This window comes from Saccoglossus kowalevskii, chromosome 19, assembly GCF_978046115.1.
Source record: "Saccoglossus kowalevskii chromosome 19, keSacKowa6.1, whole genome shotgun sequence".
Lineage (NCBI taxonomy): Eukaryota > Metazoa > Hemichordata > Enteropneusta > Harrimaniidae > Saccoglossus > Saccoglossus kowalevskii.
In genome coordinates this window covers 6,461,050-6,481,614 of record NC_140659.1, presented here as the reverse complement: position 1 = coordinate 6,481,614, position 20,565 = coordinate 6,461,050, and the positions used below count along the sequence as shown (strand labels likewise).

At 33.9% G+C, this 20,565-nt stretch overlaps 1 protein-coding gene across 1 annotated transcript; it reads left to right on the top strand.

Moving 5' to 3' along the window:
- The first annotated feature begins 1,023 nt into the window (after window positions 1-1,023).
- LOC144346436 (RYamide receptor-like) lies at window positions 1,024-16,550 on the top strand. The gene is made up of 5 exons (XM_078007191.2): window positions 1,024-1,413; window positions 9,952-10,356; window positions 11,920-12,123; window positions 16,053-16,261; window positions 16,472-16,550. The coding sequence occupies exons 1-5, from the start codon at window positions 1,024-1,026 to the stop codon at window positions 16,548-16,550; spliced, it is 1,287 nt and encodes a 428-aa protein (XP_077863317.1).
- Window positions 16,551-20,565: the final 4,015 nt, after the last annotated feature.

Below are 20,565 nucleotides of genomic sequence, written 5' to 3'. Positions count from 1 at the left end.
CCACCAGAAACATGTATTTAAAAGTGTTTCCACCAGAAACATGTATTGAAAAGTGTTTCCACCAGAAACATGTGTTGAAAAGTGTTTCCACCAGTGTTTTAACTAGACAAACACTTTACAGAAATACTAAAACAATAATGTTTTGATAAAAAATACAGATGTTTTATAATATTATAAATATGTTTTCAATTTAAATGTTTCAAATTAACACAGTGTTTGAAAAACGCAAAAGTGCTCCGAAGATTTACAGTGGTAATTAGTTTTGAACACTTAGCAGCAGCTACTGACTAATTCTTCTGCATTATTCCCTTCATAATCAATTATGTTCTAAAACGTACATTGTTAAATTCGAAATATTCTCATTTAGTAGAAGCATCATTATTCTGTCATTATATGTAACAATTCGAATATACCTGTCGTTGTGGTTAATAATTTTTTTTTTATTAACCAATAAGAGTGACCGTATTATTGTTGACGGATAATATATATAATGTCAAACGCCGATGATGGCGGGCGCTCTCCTTCACACGAAATATACAAGACATATTTAACCCACTTTAATTAAAATCATACAAACTTATTGACATATTGTTCTTTCCCAGGCAGCTAAAAAGCGTCTACTTAAGACAGTGATATAATGTTCACTGTAAACTGAAAGAATTCACAATTTGTCTATATACATGTAGTTTATGTTATGTTTTATTGGTGGGGGATACTCATCTAACATAGAACACGTTACATACTTTTAAATAGTGGTTAAATTATTTCAACTCTCAAACTTTGTTGTTTGGACCCGAGTTTCTCACTGCCCCGTGTTTGTACTAGCTTTTTCTCTTCCAATGTAATGTATTTAGCCAGTCATTCGAAATCTCACCAATCATCATGTGCGCAACCATCTTTATGTTGTTGCTTATTAACATACAATTAGCATACGCAATTGAATCACAGTGTGCAAGCATAGTTCGGCGTGGATTTCACGGTCTCACAAGAGCTTTGTGAACTCAGGCAACACATGCTTCTATGATGCTCACAGATTCGCAAGAATTCGACGAATATCCCGGCAACAAAATGTCATTTCCAAATTATTCAGTGGTTAATAACGAATCGTGGTATTTTGCCGTGTATGACTCAAGCTATTTTAAACCACTCGGAATCGAAGATAGCGGCCAACTTGCTCTAATCACCATGTATAGTGTTGCGGCGCTACTCGCATTGATTGGCAACGTGGTTGTGATTCTGGTTCTTTGTTTCAGCGAACGAAATCGTACAGATCTTAATAAGTTTTTAATCAATCTCGCTGTCTCCGATCTGACCATGGCGATATTTTGTATCCCCTTTTCATTCGTGCAAGCCATGCTTGGATATTGGATCTTCGGTAAAGAAATGTGTAAACTAGTGGCTTTTGTTCAACAGGTAAGAACAACATAATATTGTTATAAATTCTATCTCTCTACCAAATGAATAGCGGCCATGATAATGAAATCCATAGTGTATTCACTCTTTTCAACAAAATGTTAAATGACATTCGACAAGTCTCAAGAGATGTCCTTCTCAAGGGTGCTTTTGAATAACCCTTCACGTGCATGTAGATCGGGTTTAAGGTTGATGATGGAGTACATACATATCACTCTTGAGTTATTCTATACGAATCTCATTACAATTACTAAATTACACGTGTAACATATACATTGCCCAAGAGACGTGTTTGATCGCTGAACGTTACTCATTCGATGCAGCTCAATGTAAGTACGGAGTTATTATTGAATATCAAATTGACAATGACCGCTATGCTCATGTTTGTCACCATGGAAACAAAATATGTCATAGTTGTTGGGAATCGCAACAAGAGGTTCATGCCAATCACGATTTTGTTGATAAGATTTCGCCCATCGCATACACACTACATGTAACTGCTAAGGGGTAAACGGTAGTAAACAGAATGGGGCAACTAAACATCACCCAATATTGAACAAAGATAAACAGTTCAGAATTCTTATTTATGTACTTGTTAATACATTATTTGTTATGAAAATTAAATATTAATTTTGGTGAATTGCGTGTAACTTAGATTTTGATAATGATACATTTTTTATTACACCTCTAACATCGTTTTAAGTATGCGTTTAAATGTATACTAATACATGGTGTTAGTTTGCACTTGTGCATTCTTTGTCAGTCATTGTCATGATATGTGTTCTATGTTTGGTTGTCATTGTAATATATGAAGCGATTGTGTGCGTACGATATGGTTTTAGTTGTTGTCTTTGTATAAATGGTAGTAACTAAGTACATTTTTAATGTGTCAACACTATAGAAATAATTCAAATATTTACGTAACAAAACGTATGTATGCAAATATTTTGATAAGTTTTGATCATATTAAATTAATAACTAAAAAATATTTAATTAAATACTAGGCAAAATGATAATAAATTATAGCACAGCTCATCAATTCGCATGCAGTTTTTTTCAGTAAATAAACAATTGTGTATTTACAATAGTTTTATTGTGATATCGTTGATACGCAAAACTTGTTATTACCAAGTGTTTACTCATTAGATACATAACATTTACAAATTTAACTTTTTCACTTGAACCTAAATACACAACTGACAAAGAAAAAATAGAATTGATTATGATACGTTTTTTTATGACGTAATATCACGAACTTCAATAAATAATAAAGTAATTCATTTATTTATTATTAGTAATTTAGTTCATACTAAACATATGTGACGTCCCATCTATGCAATCAACGCCGGAGGTACTGGGAATATAAATCGATCCGTCAAACAAGTAGTTCAATTCAATTTGAGTTGGAATAAAGAATACAATTAGCAATTCTATGGCGATCACACTTAATACTGCAGCTTCCGATTGTTGAGCTTATATGCGAACGGATCTCATATGCTCGTTACCCAGCTACAAAGGCTAAACCTTGTTGTTGCTCTTTGTAACACTGATATCGACTGATTTTGATCTACAACGTACTGAGAATACAATACAACCCCACAAACAAGTCTTGACATGTAATATGAGTTGGAAGGAAAAAAATGAAATTTGCTATTCTCTGGGGATCACCCGTATTATAGTGGCTTCCTCTTGAGTAGCTTATATACGACCGTGACGGATATATACTGTGACGAATAATTCAGACGTAACTCTAGGCTGCTAGATATGTATTGAATTGTGTTATATTAAACCAATATTTACATGTAGCCACTTGGTAAATAAGAGTATCATGTCTAGTTTAAACTACTCAGAATGTAAAAAAAAACGTCCTCCTGTAAGTTTGATACACAAATTATTCACATTTTGCTATTCTGGTGATGTGCTAATAAAAATGAGCTTTCATGCTCAGTCTTAAATTTCTACTAACAGTATATTATATTATTTATTTTCAATTTTATATGTTTCATTATTTCCCGCCACATCGTGGCCATTAATATATATGTAATATTCTGAGACACGTTAGTGAGATGTTTATTGTATGTAGCATATATTAAAATCTATTAAAATCCGTGTAATAATTGTGTTAACTTGAATCTGCCATCATGGAAAAGCGTGTATGCCCACGACCAAGCCAGGGACGATTGAATTATGAATGGTACTTTCAATGTAACTTTACCGTGTTTAGCTAACGGAATTGGTCTTTGATTGAAGATATTGAAATAAAGCAGTCTATTCAGTTAATTAGTGGAAGGGTAATTTAAATATGTCGGTTACAGATCATGCAACATATCATGGCATATGATAGTTCTCGACTTAGTACTTGGAAACATTTTGATTTAGATATGACTACACAGTACTTATGTCTAATAAGACTTACCATTTTCTAAAACCCTCAAATTAGGATAGTTTGGTGGATATATGTGACTATGTCTACAAGTATTTTGAAGAATACAGATGTGTGTACGGTGCGTAATACGAGGTGTGCATTAATTTACGCTTTGTGGCTTGATCGTATGATTTGACGCTCATTTTACCCAGGGAAATTTAAGAACATGGAAAGAAACTAAGTTGGCGGATTTACAAAATAACAATTACGTTTATAAGTATATGTTATTTTAAAGTATGAGTATTCATTGCTAAATTATGGGTTATTAAATGTGTAATGACTATATTTGAATATAGAGTACTGTGGCTGGTGTTTATTTTATATATAGATGCGTTCCAATTAAGTACCCACTTATTACTGTGCCATTATTAGTGTTTATTTATTCAAGTCATGTCCATTTCCATTTGCGCATGTGCGCAGGAACATATTGTGATCATATAGCAAAGAAATATTTCCGATTTGCATTTTTGAGCGTTTGAATTATTAAACCTAATCTGCGGATTACTGTGAATGATTTATTATATATTTGCATATTAGTTTAAACTACAATTCTGTGTTACCAGCACTAGCGTCTGTCAAGTAATCGAACGCGTTTTATTCTCACTGACGCCAGATTGCGGAAATTGAGTAAAACCTGTGAAAGATCTCTCATGCGTTTCACCGTAATATCATATTCAATAAGTGAATATTACAGTAGCACACCTAAGAAGACACATATATTAAATATGAATTTCTACTCGAGTTTAATAAATAGTAGAATTTAGTTTTATATTTATCGCACGTGTCATAATCTTACATGATCGCACATCCGTGATTAGAGGAGTCTGAATTTATTATGTATATTAGTACATGTAGAAATAATTCCCAGCTTACTATAATCATTTAAAAATTATCGGCAGGAGCTAGGTTGTGGCGTCTTCGAAGATTTGCAAGCGAGGACGTCACATCTACATGCAACGTCCGATTTAGTCGAAGTATAAGTTATGTATTCATTTACTTTAGCAGTTAGGGATATATTTTGTGTTACTGGGATTTGTTGATTTTCGTGACAATTCAGTGGATAGTTACGTCACATACATGTGTCCTTAATCTAATAATGTGTTGCGTGTTCAAGGCATACAATTATTGCGCGTATATTATTTTTAACCATATTTGTGTACTGAATATATAATATATTATAAACGTATTTCTCCCAATATTATGGCTTAATGTAACATTTATTTATATTGAATGAATCTCGGAGCGTTTCGCTGACACGAATACGTTCGAATCGGCGGCAGTACGATGGATTTTTCACATTTTAAATAAGAAACACATAGTTGTTTGTACCGTGCAGGAGTATGCCAGCTACTGGCAAATGTATCTCTAGTTTTTGAAAGTCTGGTATATGGAAATTGACCGGGTTTATATATTTCTATTATATATGATGCACGTGTGCGACTATAAGATATCTCCGAGTTGATAATTTATTGAAGCAGACCTAAATAATATATTATAGTGTTACTCACCATCCAAAATGTGTTCATATTCACGAAATATCTGTTTTGAGTACTGATACCTGTCCTTATATGTGCATGGCGGAAGCCACACATACGTTGATTTATTTGCGACAAAAGAGCTTCTTAAAATGATGCACTAATTTAATAATATCGAAATATTTAGAATCCAACATGACTTATCGTGTCATATGCAGACTGTATTTCGGATATAGCTCAAAATATTTGATGCGATTTGTTATTAAGTGTCATTGTTATATACTAATAACACCGTAGAGCAATTAATTATGTGTCAAAACGTATTCTATTTATTTAATATTAATAAAAAGTACGTTTAATGTGCACACGCGTGTAATAAAATAGCGCCGCGCACGACATTGCAGAGTTCAACGTGGTGCACGGTAACATCACTTATCTGCTATATATACATTATTATGTTTGACATTTAAAAATTACTTTGACTATTTATAATGATTACCTATAAAGCGATGTATGAATACGACAAAGTGTGACGAATAATGCGGATCAATAGCTTCGAAAGTCTCTCGTGTCATGCAAGATGTCGACGCGTACCTGGAATCGTCTCTAGAGATAAAACACGCGAGAACACATTCTGTAAACACTAACTGCGTAGCTAAGCCTACGGTACATTTCTGATTTGCTCGCAAAATGTTCATACATTAAAAGATCATATAAATGGAACACTTAAATATAGTTATATAATAACCACATATAATCGCGGAATGATATATAGTAAGGATGTGTCCAGCAAACAACACGGCATTTGAGAGGTTAATTCCCATGGGTGCCTGTTCACATTGTCAGATTTATTCAGTATTCATATAGAATATTGTTTGTTCAGGTGATTTAAGGCTCGTTATTTAGTGATCTGTGAATATTCTTTGCGTACGTGAACAATCACTGTAACCTCAACCTCATCGCAAAACGTAACAGAAGTACAGTCAATATAAAGCTACTTACAAGAATGTACATGATTGGCTTCCCAACCCTAACACCTAACAGTCAGACCAATCAGAGAGCAGCTTATTTTGTGGGCTCGTTTTTTTCAACATATTAAATTCAAGTCTTGTACATATACTTCGACTCAACTGAGGAAGTATGTGGATAGAAAAGAGTTCACCAGGCAATATCAACCATTGTAAAATATTCATCGAGCGATTCTGCCATGTCCGGCAGGATTGGGTGAAGAACGGTTGCTCCTCGTCTTTCACTAATTAATCAACAGCAATTAAATGTTTCATCAGACCTTACAAAATACCTAAAAATCATTTGTTGAAATGAAAAGCAAATTAAATAATAAAAAATGCTGAACGTGGTTGTGAATTTCCTGGTTTACATGCAACTATAATGCTACTAAGGAACATGTAAACTACATAGCGATTTTTTCGTATATATAAATGAGGCTTCAGTCACTCTCATAATATGACAAAATATGATTTGCTGTTGGCAATATATAATAATTTAAAATGCATTATATGTTGAGCAATTCAGCTCATACTTCCACTGAAATAGAAGAGACTATAACGACTAATTTAAATGAATTCCTTTACGGCGTGTAATGGGTTTCGCAGAAGTATTTCACTTTAAGCAAAATAATCACTAATACTGTATTGAAATACTTTATGTCGTGGGACACATTCATATCGCCTGCAGTTATTTCGTGACTAAGTATAACTCGACAACGTTATACCGCTGATACGTGCATTTTTTTTCTATGATTTAACGTTTAGGGAAAATCGTGTAGTAACGATGTAATTGTTATTTGTAGCATTAGAACCATCTAAGTTTCCGTTGGTGCTGAGGTATGCACGATCCTCTTATTGGATTCCAATGTCAAAAAAAGAAACGTCCCCCCGTTCCATGTTTTACTCCGGTATATGTGCGTTAAAACAACTAATCCTTGCAGTCCCTTTGGAGGATTGGTAAATACGCAGCTGTCTTCACGTGTAGTAAATAAAAGTAATAATGGAATATTTTCATCAAACCAAAACGACTCCAAGTTACTCCGTTTTTTCGAAATCTTTGGAGCGTTTTAAGCTTAGTAAGTCAGCATGATATTGGATCAATCAATAATTAACATATAACGTTAACTAAAAGAAAAGAACACTTATGTGAATTTTCAGGACTGAAAGCACCATTAAAATATTTTGAAATTATGAATAATCCAATCACTATTTGAACAAACGTAGACTCGTTCTCACATACAACATATGAATTAGTTTCAAGTGCTTATGTTGTTAGTTGACAACATTTGTATATTTGTACTACAACAAACAATGGCAAGTCGATGCCTATGTTTCCCGTATTACATAGTAGTTCGAGTACTGCAATATTTAAAGTATAATTTGTGTGAATGAAACTGCACTATAAGTACGTTAGTGCAGTCGTTCGCATAATAAAAACAAACATGTTAACTGCGTATGTAAATGGGAACACATGGACTGATATATTGTAGTCTTCCATTCGCTGAAATGCCTAGTTGTATTGTATATTTATCAATGACTACGATTCCCAACCGGCATTGTACTTTCGGTCTTAAAAGATGTCGCCCATTTTTGAAATGTATTAGGCAATAGTAAATTTAGGTTTAAAATCATATGCCACCCAGTATTGTAACGAGGTCGCCTTTTATCTCGACTAAAAAACAAATAAACTATTTTTCGTTTACTATGCCCAGTCACGTAGTATGTTGATCAGCAGCTGAAGCAGCTGAATTCTCCCTGCAATCAAAACTTATTCATTTCAAATCGTGCACATCTTTCATCTCCTTTTCATCAATATATTGGAAGTGACATTTTCAATTGAACGTCGGTTTGTCGAAAGTGCTCGGCATACGTAGCATAAATTGAAAGCTGTTATTTACGGGTCGAAAACTTTATTTTAATAATCCTTTGTTTGTTTTTAATCATTTTACAGGTATGATGCACGCTATGTTACGACAAATTGACAAATCGTGAGTGTAATCTGATTGTCAAGATAAAGTAAATAAAGTTTTGTCAAACCGCGTACTTGAAATAATATATAACAATTATAATTTTACCGTGTTTGAGCTTGTGGATACATTTGAATACATCTGCTGCAGGTGTATAAATGTATATATATCGTATTTCATATATATTGGAGGCACATCATTCGACTCTTAAATCATATCGCATTGAGGAGCAATATAATATGCGTATATTCACATTATTCATCACCGCCCCAATAACGTAATATATACGTAATTATCCCTCGATGGATTGTGAAATGATTATCATTGAAAACCGACCTATCAGAAATGCCAATAAATTGAATCCACATGAAGCCTGTTACAAGGAATAAAATTGAGCCGGAATGGTATTGAATTAGATAGATCAATTTATGTGAATTGCTGACAACAAGGCCTTGCACCAGAACAATCTGTAGGGTTTCGTCAAACGTTTCACAAATGACGTGAATGTATAGGTATATATTAAAATGTTGAATAAAATGTGCCTGGTACGCATGCGTAAACACATGGCTATATATATATTATGTATTAATTGGTGCAATATGTAGTGTTTCAGAAAACATAACCTGCAATATATAAGTTTTAATATGCAAATTAGGGTGAGAAGTAAGTAATTAGGTTTCATATTCAAATACAATATAGACGCTTGAAACTAAAACTAAAAAGGTAACTACTTTACATAACTGTCTAAGAACGATTATTTTGTGATGAAGATAAATTGTTATGATGGTCATATTTTTTTGAATATGAACAACCAATTCAAACAAATAGAAAAAAACACAAAATATCAAGACTATTGTCTTTATGACCTGGATTCACTTCAGGGTAAATATAGATTACATTGACGAATACAACAAAAGAGAGGCAGAAATCGGAAATCTAACAACGACGTCAACAATAGACATGGGTATAGTTCGTGTGCGATAATAAAATCAAATCAAACACGGAGACGAACACTGTGGAAGGTTTTAGGAGAGTATAAAAAAGCTCCTCGGCAGTTTTGTTAATGTGTCAATATATATTCCGAGCGCTGATCATTACACGAAATAATACGTCATGGAGATATTCCTAATAACAATATCACACGAACCCACGGCAGACAAAGAAAATATAAATAATATTCTGTTTTAAAAAATATTCTGGCTTATTATGTTTTTTTTTGTTTAAATAAGACTACATAGGCTCCACAAGACATTATATTCGAAAGGTGTATTCGTAGCAGTAAAATTATCATATTATATAAATTATTATATATTATATGAACGTATCATGATATACACCCTAGGTTTACAAATAAATATAATCGCATTATTGCCAATTTGCTGTTTTTTGTACACAATGCTTTTTGTTTCGCACACTAAAAATACTGTAAAATAATAAAGAATTACCTAATTTCTCGTGAGTTTTCAATTATTGGTACGTACTGTTATTTGGAAGTGCAAAATGAACAATACTCACTTAAATTCACATAGAAGATGATTGAAACTTCACTAATTTTATGCTGGAAATGTTATGAAGAGCTCGGAAAAAAAGTTTTTAACAAACCATAGCGTGAGTTCTAAAGCGACATTTTCGTACTCTCTCTCTTTCTCTCTCTCCATTCTTAGGTTTCGGTTACAGTAAGTATTTACACCCTGACAGCGATTGGAATTGATAGATACTTTGCTGTGATGTACCCCATGAGAAAAAGGCTCTACAAACAGTCCTCGAAAATAGCGATAATACTAATATGGACTGTGTCACTTTCCTTGGCGATAGTTCAGCTCGTGTTTGTACAAGCCAAACAGTATCAAGTATCGGAAGAAACATTCATGGCTATATGCGGTGAAAGATGGACACGTGACTCGACTGGGATTGTTTATGAATTATTTATCTTCACAATTGCCTACATAATTCCCTTATGTGTTCTCGGCTACACGTACACACAAGTTGCTCTCCGGCTCTGGGGAAGGCACATACCTGGGAATGCCGACCGAACGAGAGATTTGACACACGCAAAGTCCAAACGAAAGGTACGTATAACTACATTACATTACATCGCATAGGGGTAAACGTTGCAGAAGTGAACAGGTGGCCGAGAGTGACGCCAAGTTACTGATATACATTAATCAAAGGGGATATTAAATTCCAAAACATAAATAATCAATGTAGCTATTACACTAAATATGACAGGGCCGTGTCGTGTGTTATCTATAGTGAAAAGTGATACATGTACATAACATGCATTTGATAATACCACATATACCTATCATACAGATGTATTTAAAGAATGTGTCACTGTCCTCTTTCATTTTTGAATATTGATAATATTGTAACCTGTACATAAGCATTTATAAATATTGCTAATATAGATTATTATTTGATATTACAAAATTATAAATGATATTTGAAATGCATGCGGAAATACCAATGGCGATCTCACTCATACTCGAGCGATGGTTTAGATTAGGATTTTTTTCCTGCTATTCTGGGTCTACGAATATTGTCTCACTTTAGTCGATCATTAAACGTAAATTGAATTATAAAACGTTATAAATTGAACACTTGAAACGCCATTTATGATTATGAAAAGGGTAGCTCAACAAGTTCTCCAATCATCGGCAATGCATTATATGTCACATTCTCAAATGAAAGAATGAGGAGTATTGCATTGTCATAGATAAGAGCTTCCAATGCATAGAACATAACGTTCTCGCATGTGAAAACATAGTTTTTAATTATATTTCAGATTTATTGGATTATTTTGTTTTGAGCACAAATGTAGTTAAAAAATAACCATATCGTTTTTTCAACAAACTTTTGAAATATATCGTGTGAAGGTAACAGGCGTATTTAAGCAACTCAAATTTAATATATTAAAACACACCAATCATATTACAGCGAATCAGCATTATCTTCGCAATTTAGCTTGCTGGATATAAACACGTTAGAACAAAAAACAAAATACAATAGAAATTATACCATCATTATAATCCAAATATTGATTATGTTGTGTCACGATTTATTCCTGGAAGACAGTGACACATTTTTACGCCTCTTACAACAAGTGTCACGATGCATTCCAGGAAGACAGTGACACGTTTTTACGCCTCTCTTAACAAGTGCCACGATACATTCCAGGAAGACAGTGACACGTGTTTACGCCCCTCTCAACAAGTGTCACGATGCATTCCAGGAAGACAGTGACACGTGTTTACGCCCCTCTCAACAAGTGTCAAGATGCATTCCAGGAAGACAGTGACACGTCTTTACGCCCCACTCAACAAGTGTCACGATGCATTCCAGGAAGACAGTGACACGTTTTTAGTCCCCTCTTAACAAGTGCCACGATGCATTCCAGGAAGAGAGTGACACGTTTTTACGCCCCTCTCACCAATACTTAATACTTGATGAAAGCAGATGATGTCGAAGTATTCTACGTCGTAATTATCGTTATAAGTGCATATTCATTACTTCAGAGACGTAGATCCGTACCAAGTGTATATACAGTGCACTCATGTAAATTGCCTGTGATTAGTTTGCAATTTCACTAGCACAAGTCTTTTGAGTAAAGTTACAGTGTTCTCTTTTACTAGGTTATAAAGATGCTGTTGTTGCTAGTACTCCTGTTTTGCATATGTTGGCTACCTCTGAATATTTTGAACATAGTTTCAAGGTTTCGGTTGAAGACTATCAACATAGGTGCCGTTCACATAAGCTATTTCTGTGCTCATTGGTTGGCCATGTCAAACAGCTTTGTAAATCCCATCGTCTATGGATTATTGAACGATGGATTTAGGGTAGGTATATGTACTTAACCCATATATCATGGTTGTGCAGTGTGAGGAAGTAGTGTAATAATGATATCCATTCAATATATCATGGTAGATTAGTGTAATAAAGGAGCGTTATAACATCATATATTAACTATATACTATTAAATATGGGTAATACAAATCTCTGCATTCTGATTAGTCCGGAGATTTGAACTTTTGACATGATGGTTAATTACCATAAAATCCGCCAAATATCGCGAGATGTTGGCAGTTTCACACAATTTCATTTCAAAATCCCTCAACCTTAAATTCTCGGAGCACAAAATTGGTTTCATGTCTAGTGGCAATGACGGATTGTGAAACGATTACGGTTTGATTTAACTCTAATAATACCGTATTTTAACCATAATAACGTAAATTAAAGGCCATCGGTGTTCGTGAACGTTGAAGAGTTATGCAAATAAGCCGGAAATCTCTAAAATGTTTTTACTCTTTTAGAAACCACGAAATGGGTTCATGTAATACACAGGATGTTAAATTCGTAATCCTACAATTATATCAGATATATTAATCTAGAGTCGTGTCTTTTATTCGTTCTGAGCCTTTGGCGAAAACATAATCTGATACTGAGGGATTTCCAGAAGATATGTTTTTGACGAATTCAAAAAAATCAAAATAGTCCAAATTTACGTTTCAATGCAACGTAACAATGAGCATAGATGGCAAATGTTAGTAAACTAAACTCACGGCAAATGAAGCGTCGTTATGGTGTTAGATAACCGGTGTATGTGGACGGGGCGTTATCATAGTGTATGCGTTAACATATATCTAGCGTATATCAACTCAAGTGACATATAATTTGAATTCTGGGAGATCGTCATTACTTACCGATTATATTTGCTATCATCTGATTTATTAAACAATGGAGTAATTTCACGTTTCAAGCAGTCAACATGGTACACATTAAACATACTAAAATAGTGTTCATTTAATAAATCTCATATTGGAGCGCTATGGACATTATGTCTTGATATTCAACTGTATACTTGTTGCACACTTGTTAAAAAACAATAACTCATAAATGTATTTTAAAGTCCACATATTACTTTAATTACATATTACTGTCATGAGTATATTTTTTTTTTATTTAATGAATGCTAATTTTGAAGGCGAATTAAGCAGTGAGATTATACACTCGGACATAAACCCCTGGGTCAAGATGAGGTTGAACATTACAACATATTGGTCAAGTGGGGAAACTAAAAATGTAGCAACACCAGCACGCATCTTTCTAACAGAAATATATTGAAATGTTCCAGCTTTTTCGAATTGTCATGCGAGTTGCCGTGATTTGATTACAAAGTATAGAGATATCTACAACTATTATACACCAAGTTACAGCGTGCCGTAATTTTGCGGTATTTTACGGGGTATTTTCATCCTACCATATAATAAAATGCGTAATCCAAATATGGAATGATTACGCGCGTAAGCATCCTCTAATAATAAAAACAAACCAGACTCCACACAATTAAGTACGCTGATTCTGTTTTTAGATTTCGGTATTCCCATGGTATATCCTTGGAAGTAAAAGATGTATAATAATAAGGTTATTGCAAGAATACCTCAAAGTATGCACTCAGATAGTACGCCGCACATCGACCTCCGCTGCGGGTCAGTCGATACTGCTGCTGTAAAGTCTTTGTGAATTCTTTGAGGTATTCTCGTAATAACCTCATATTATTGTACTGCTTTTCATTACATGTGTTTCCATGTCAAATGGAATACATATTTATGTCTGATCCACGCATACACATTTCCACTGTTCCGAACATTAGACGCTAGCAGTGAATTTAAAGTGGATCTTTTATTTAATTAAATTGATTACCCATTATATCATTATATCTTCATTTGTAGTTTCTGTTGCTATTGGCAGCAATTATCTCTAAGTGCAATCCACGTTAATCCTCCCGTCGCATACTAGGATCTTTTCTACACAGGCTTTGTTTTAGAGCGAAATAACAATGTATTACATATTGATCGCTGCTGACAGACAAGACATTTTATTATATATAGTAAATGATACCAATCAGGAATGCACTCAGAAACTCTCTTCGTAGTTAAATAATATTTTTGAAATCATACATTACTAAAAAGGAAATGGAGGGTATGTGAGATTGAACATACTGGACAGTAATCACGGGTAAAGTCACAGTGTAAGGCCTCTTATTACTATTGAGAGGGGCACCAACATAACTCACACTGGACAAGGGGTTCTTTCACTGCTAGTATGGGGTAGATAAGACAATAGTACTGGGAATGAAATACACATACACCAAAATAGCGAGTTAAAGCTCATGGATTTAATACCTATCAAAATAATTACAAAAAACAAAGCACAGGAAAATAAATACAATGAATAAATTCACTAAAATATGGGATTGCCTAGGAAAGCGTGCATTGGTGATAACTCACAGTTCCAGGATGTAGAAATTGATCACTGTCAGCATCCTTTATTTCATGTTTTTTTTTCATATTACCTCAAACCCTGCAAATGGAAGTGTACGTAGAATCATGGGAAGAAACGGTGTGCATTGTGATAACTGTCATAAAGGTGATTGACAGGTCATACTTGTTTTCAACTCTGGAAGGACAGTGGGTTCTACCAGGTGTGCTTGTAATTTACATAACAAATGGTGTTTACAACTTTGGAGGGAAAATTCGAATTTACCAGGTGTACTATTATTTGAGTAACGAAACGAAATACGGGAGTCTTGTTTGCAGAGGTACGCTGTTATTCTGGAGGGCACCGCTGATATCAGGAGATCACAGAGCAGTTCATACAAGACTCGCAGAACGATCATTGAAGCCTGTATCACTTGTCTCACAATGTCGCAGCAGCAACACACAAAGTATTCAGTTGAAAAACTGTCCTTAGTCTTGCCAATCTATAGACATAAATGGCCCAGATCCAGGTACATCACCTGGGGCTTCCACATGGGCCAATCAGAATGTGGTCTTGCCAGTAGCTGTGTCCATAGACAACTCAGTAGATCGTAAACTTCTATTGTTATGTAAATCACAAGCACACCTGGTAGATTCCAATTGTCCTTTCAGAGTTGTAAACAAGTATGACCTGTCAATCACTTTTATGACAGTTATCATACGGCAATGCACACTGTTTCTTCCCATAATTCCATGCACACTCCTATTTGCAGGGTTTGAGATAATATGAACTGTAAGTTTTAAACCGAACGTTTCTGTGTATTTCATATGATTGTATACTACATCCTTACCTAACTACCTAACTAATCGCCTGCAAATTAAGGCAATACTCACTCATATACTGTAGTTAAAAAACGAAGCAAACTAAAATGAATTAAAACCATCGATGGTGATACGAAACACGGCTATTGAGTTGATTTAAATTGGTGATAAATTGCCATATATACCATTATTTTATTACATTCCCAGCGAATAATATTAAGTTTTTACGAGGATACCTCAAAGTATGCACAAAGATAGTACAGCGGCAGTATCGACCGACGCTCATAATAACCTTATTCTTATACATTTTTTCCTTCCAAGGATATATCATGGGAATGCCGAAATCCAAAATGTTTAGAACAGAATCAGCGAACTTTTTTGTGTGGAGTACGGTCAAACCCTGGTGGCAGCCATGTTTGTTTTTACTATTAGAGGATCGCTTACCTGATACGGTATAATGAAAATACCCCGTAAAATACCGCAAAATTAAGGCACTCTGTAACTTATGGCGTTACGGTGACTAATGTATAATAATAATACACCTCTGTGTGCTTCCTCAAGTGAAACCAGACTTTAATACCATCCTTATAGCATTCAAGTTATTCATATTCCTGCACACGTTTAACATTTCCATTTAGTATATCACTATGTAACAGTATCAATTGTCTCGATTCATATTTTCACAGACTGATCTAACACGCTTCATTGCACTGTGCACTCACAGAGAACAGGCTTTCCGTTTCAACTTAACGTTTCGCTCCAGTACACAGGCGCTATCAATCCAATCGCTCCCACGCAGTCGAAGCCAAATGAGTTCTTTCTCATTGCGGTCATTCGTATCAACTAATACAACAACAAGCAAACTATCGTCTGAGCGGTGTGACAACCTAACAATGTAGGTACTCACGATCTCTTCAGCCCGTCTCCAAAAAAATATTCCTATTTAAAATAATTCTCTATCTTTTATTCTCTGTCAATATTTTCAAGAACCTACTATTCCGAAAAAAAGGAAAAATTAAAAATACTCTATCGATTATACCATATACATATGAAATAACATTACTGCATATTTTGCTAATACTCACGTACATTTTATTTTCCACAGAAAGGCGTTCCGTGATTTTGAAAAAGTAAAATTTGTCAGATCCCAAGACCCGACACAAACGGTCCAGCAGTTTGATTAAAATAAACTTGTTAGGAGTCTTACCATTGTCCAACGTTATTGTTGATTCATTATATTGACTCCACGATTACGCACGAGTAATGATTCTGCTTGGACCGCAAAAATCTTACTGCCACAATTGATCTTTTCCAACCGTGTGCTCACTGATTGTATTGAATTTTAGTGTAAATAAGCATTATCGCACGTAATTAGATATGCCTGCATATTTGTTTTAAAATATGTCTAATAATCTATATACCTTACTCAATCTTGGTAATGTATGTCATGTATATTATAAAGTCGATGATGAGCAGTTATTTCATTATATAAAAATTTCACATACTGTTTTACTGAATACATCTACACTAATACACATTACTAGGCCAAAGAATATACACACGACGACCTGAATATTCCAATGATGTAGCAAACAAGGTAACCTCTGTTAATCTTCTCCGCCAGTCACATGACGTCCTATGGCGAAATTTACACCTTCCGAAAGGTTGGATTTCGGAGCGATCAGACGGTTGAAGCTTGTAACACTTCGCATCGAAATACTGTTTTATATATGATTGGAAGAAACAAATGTATTCAGTTACAAAACAGAACTTATCAGACAAAGTACATTATTTATAGACTCTAAACATGCTAGTGATCTGTTTTGAGTGCAAGTCATGCGTTTATGTGTTTCTCTATATTCAATATTTCATAAAATATTTTCATTTCCATATATTTTTCAATAATGACTTAAAGGAAACATTTAGATAAAAAATATTGCTTTTGACGATTCCCGTTGTCTCTGTTTAAATCAGGAGTTATAAAATTCCGTTCTGCTAGTTCATCGTCATATTACGCATTAAGTGTTATATTACTTAGTCAGATTTGATGGTTAATCTCTTTTATAAATGTCTCCCGCCTATTTCAAATTTCTGTAATCACTATAAATTTACCAGTTTTATACTCTTCTGCTACATTATTTTATAGATTTTTATTTTGCATACTAATTAACATATTAATGTGATTTAGTGTCTATATTCATTGCAGATCATGCAATTACACAAATTGACACATTTTCTGTTCATTTTAGTTGAAGTTGTTTATGTTCATTGAATTGTATTTTACCTACGTGACTTTTATTTCATGATCTAAGGTTTGGGTTTGATTAAAAAAGAATTTACAATGAAATTCACCGTATACGTTACAGCTTAATTTTAGAGCTTGTTAATTTTAGAAATTTGTAACAAACATAATACCAGAAACAATCACCTGCCGTATGTTTTATTCAGTATTTCCCAAGGCAATATAAATAATAACATAATCATTTACACAAGTCGAAATGTACTGTATGTCATGTATATGGTAAATACTTCCGTTTTCGTCTCCCGTAATTGCGACCAGGATACAACAGTTAAAAACAAAATTAACGATAAAGCAAATATACGAATAAATACAATATGAAGAAAAAACAATAAATTTGTAATCAGATTGACCATTTTTCCAATTCGTCTTCTACAATATTCACATAGTATAGTTGATAATACATTTATTAGCATTATTATTCTCTTATACAGCAAGAAACATTCTACCTTAAGCTTTATAAGACTGTGTGACCTCATATCGTATTGTCATATTCGCTTATATGACTTTATCATGTCTTATGATTAGTTTTGAGAATTTAAGGTATTACAATTCAAATATACTATCTTACTTTTCAAGGCGAAATGTAATATGTCAACAATGTTGTCGGATTTACATATTAATAAGTGTGAATGTTATTGTGGTCATGCTTTATGAACTTTATGAATTGAAAGTAGTTTCGTTCATGAATACTTTAATTTCTAAAACGCAATTTGTATCAGGTTTATTGTATATGGTAACAAATATGAGATGTTGTGTAATGTTTAACTGTGTCATCAATATATATTTCATAACAAAGAGAATTACGTCGTTGACTGTACTGAAACTTGATATACACATACTCCACACTCTTGTTTGAAATGTGGTCGCCTTAGTAAATAGAAATCAAACAACCTAACCATGTCAAAAATGACGTCAAAGTGATAAAAACCTCGATCACAGTACTGATGAGCTATAATGGTAATCCTAGATTCATCATTCATGATATTCAGTACAAGATTGTGTGTACCTGCAACAGTGCTTCTATGATAACGTTTATATTTGAAATGCTTCACCGACGTACTTAAGTATCGTACTTACTCGGGTTATTAATTTGTGTTAAATCGGCATTCGTTCATTTTATTAAATACGATTTTACTTATATGAACAACCACTTGACTGGCGGGTAACACTTGAAATGTGCTTACCTGTTACCAAATACCTAACATCGTTTCTTGTGTTCTTGGTCCATTGTTTTGTTTTCACTAATTCAACAATTTTGTGTACAGTGTTGTCTACGTCATTTCGACATAGCAAGAAAATTCATTGGACTATCTGTCACTGATTTTTTTTATGTATATTTTCTTTGTCAACTGATTGTATTGAGCTATTTTTCACTGATTTTTGGTAATGTTTTTTTTTGTCACTTTTATACCTCCGGGTTTATTATTTACTGATTTGCCTAGATTTTCTATTGTATAATTTCTGTCAGGTTCATTGATTTATCTTTCACTGATTTTGTTTTTATTTCAGACATTTTAATCTTATAATAGCAAAATATATAATTTGACCAAAACTAAATTACCTTGACCATTAAAGACACCTTTTTCATTCCCTACTGATCTTCACTTTTTATAATCGGCTTTAAATCATGTATGTTGTTAATCCGGCCTGTCAACATATATGTTTGAGTCCCGCGAGGTCAGAAACTGGTATCGGTAGTTCGTTCGTAGATTCAGTGGCATGTCATCAACATAATTTTTTTCCGATTTAGTTTGAAAACTATGTTGTAGACTGTGTGTTGGCACAACAAGCTATAACATATACATTTGGCTGATATTCTGTTGGTGTGTTATTAATCTGACTGAGATTAATATATCATAGTTATACCAGTGTATTTACTTTTAACGTGGCCTACTTATCATTAAGGCAAGGACATTTCTAACACTTTTTATGCGTTTAATGTTCATTTTTTGCCATAAAGACAGAAAACAAATTATTTTACTACCTAAAATTATAATACAAAACATTCACGGCATAATATTCCGACTACTTTGCAAGACTATAACCATTATTAGAATGTGAAAAAATGTCATAGAGTTATCACGCAAAATCACAAGATATACAACGGATCCGGTGCGCCGATCGTATCCACTGAACGTATCCTGGAGGTATATCCCACAATGCCACACATCATTTACCATAACAATTAGATATAAATACATGTGCAGCAATCTGTAAATGGTTTTAAATATACTGTCTACAATTACGTGTGTTTGTTGGTATTTGGTAATTGGTGACGTAATTCTCATTCACGTCATTTATAAAGTACTTCATTCATTAGTAAAGAAACAAAATGGAATCAATTGAAATCCATAATTGACATGAATCGTCGTCGGGCTACCAATCCAGTTCGGTCATTTAATTTAGCCTTCAAGCATTCCCCTGACGTTAAACGCGTTGCAATTACTCGACTGGTAACTCGCATAGTTGTTCAATGTAAGAACTATTTCACTCCCGATATTTATTTACTTTGCTTGAAATTTGAATTCAATTGCAGCAACAAACCAAAACATGGAGTAAAATCTAACCAGTAACTTGTGCTCCTGGGTTCCATTGTTGTTGTACTGTTTTACACAAGATAGATCGACAAGTGTTACAGTACCGCATCTTTTCCTTGTCGAATTGATGAATTATATGTGCACATTTGTCACATGATATGTGTGTACAGAGTAGGACTGCATTCTGCGTATGTATGTGTCAAATATGATCCCGGGTAATGTTATACGTACGTGACCAAGGGTTAACAAAATTTATGTCTGACTTCGGGTTTATAACACTGCTACCTACCATAAACCAAACAGTAGTAAATGTCACTTCATAGTTGGAAGCCTGGGGATATCCAACTTTTATTGACTTGA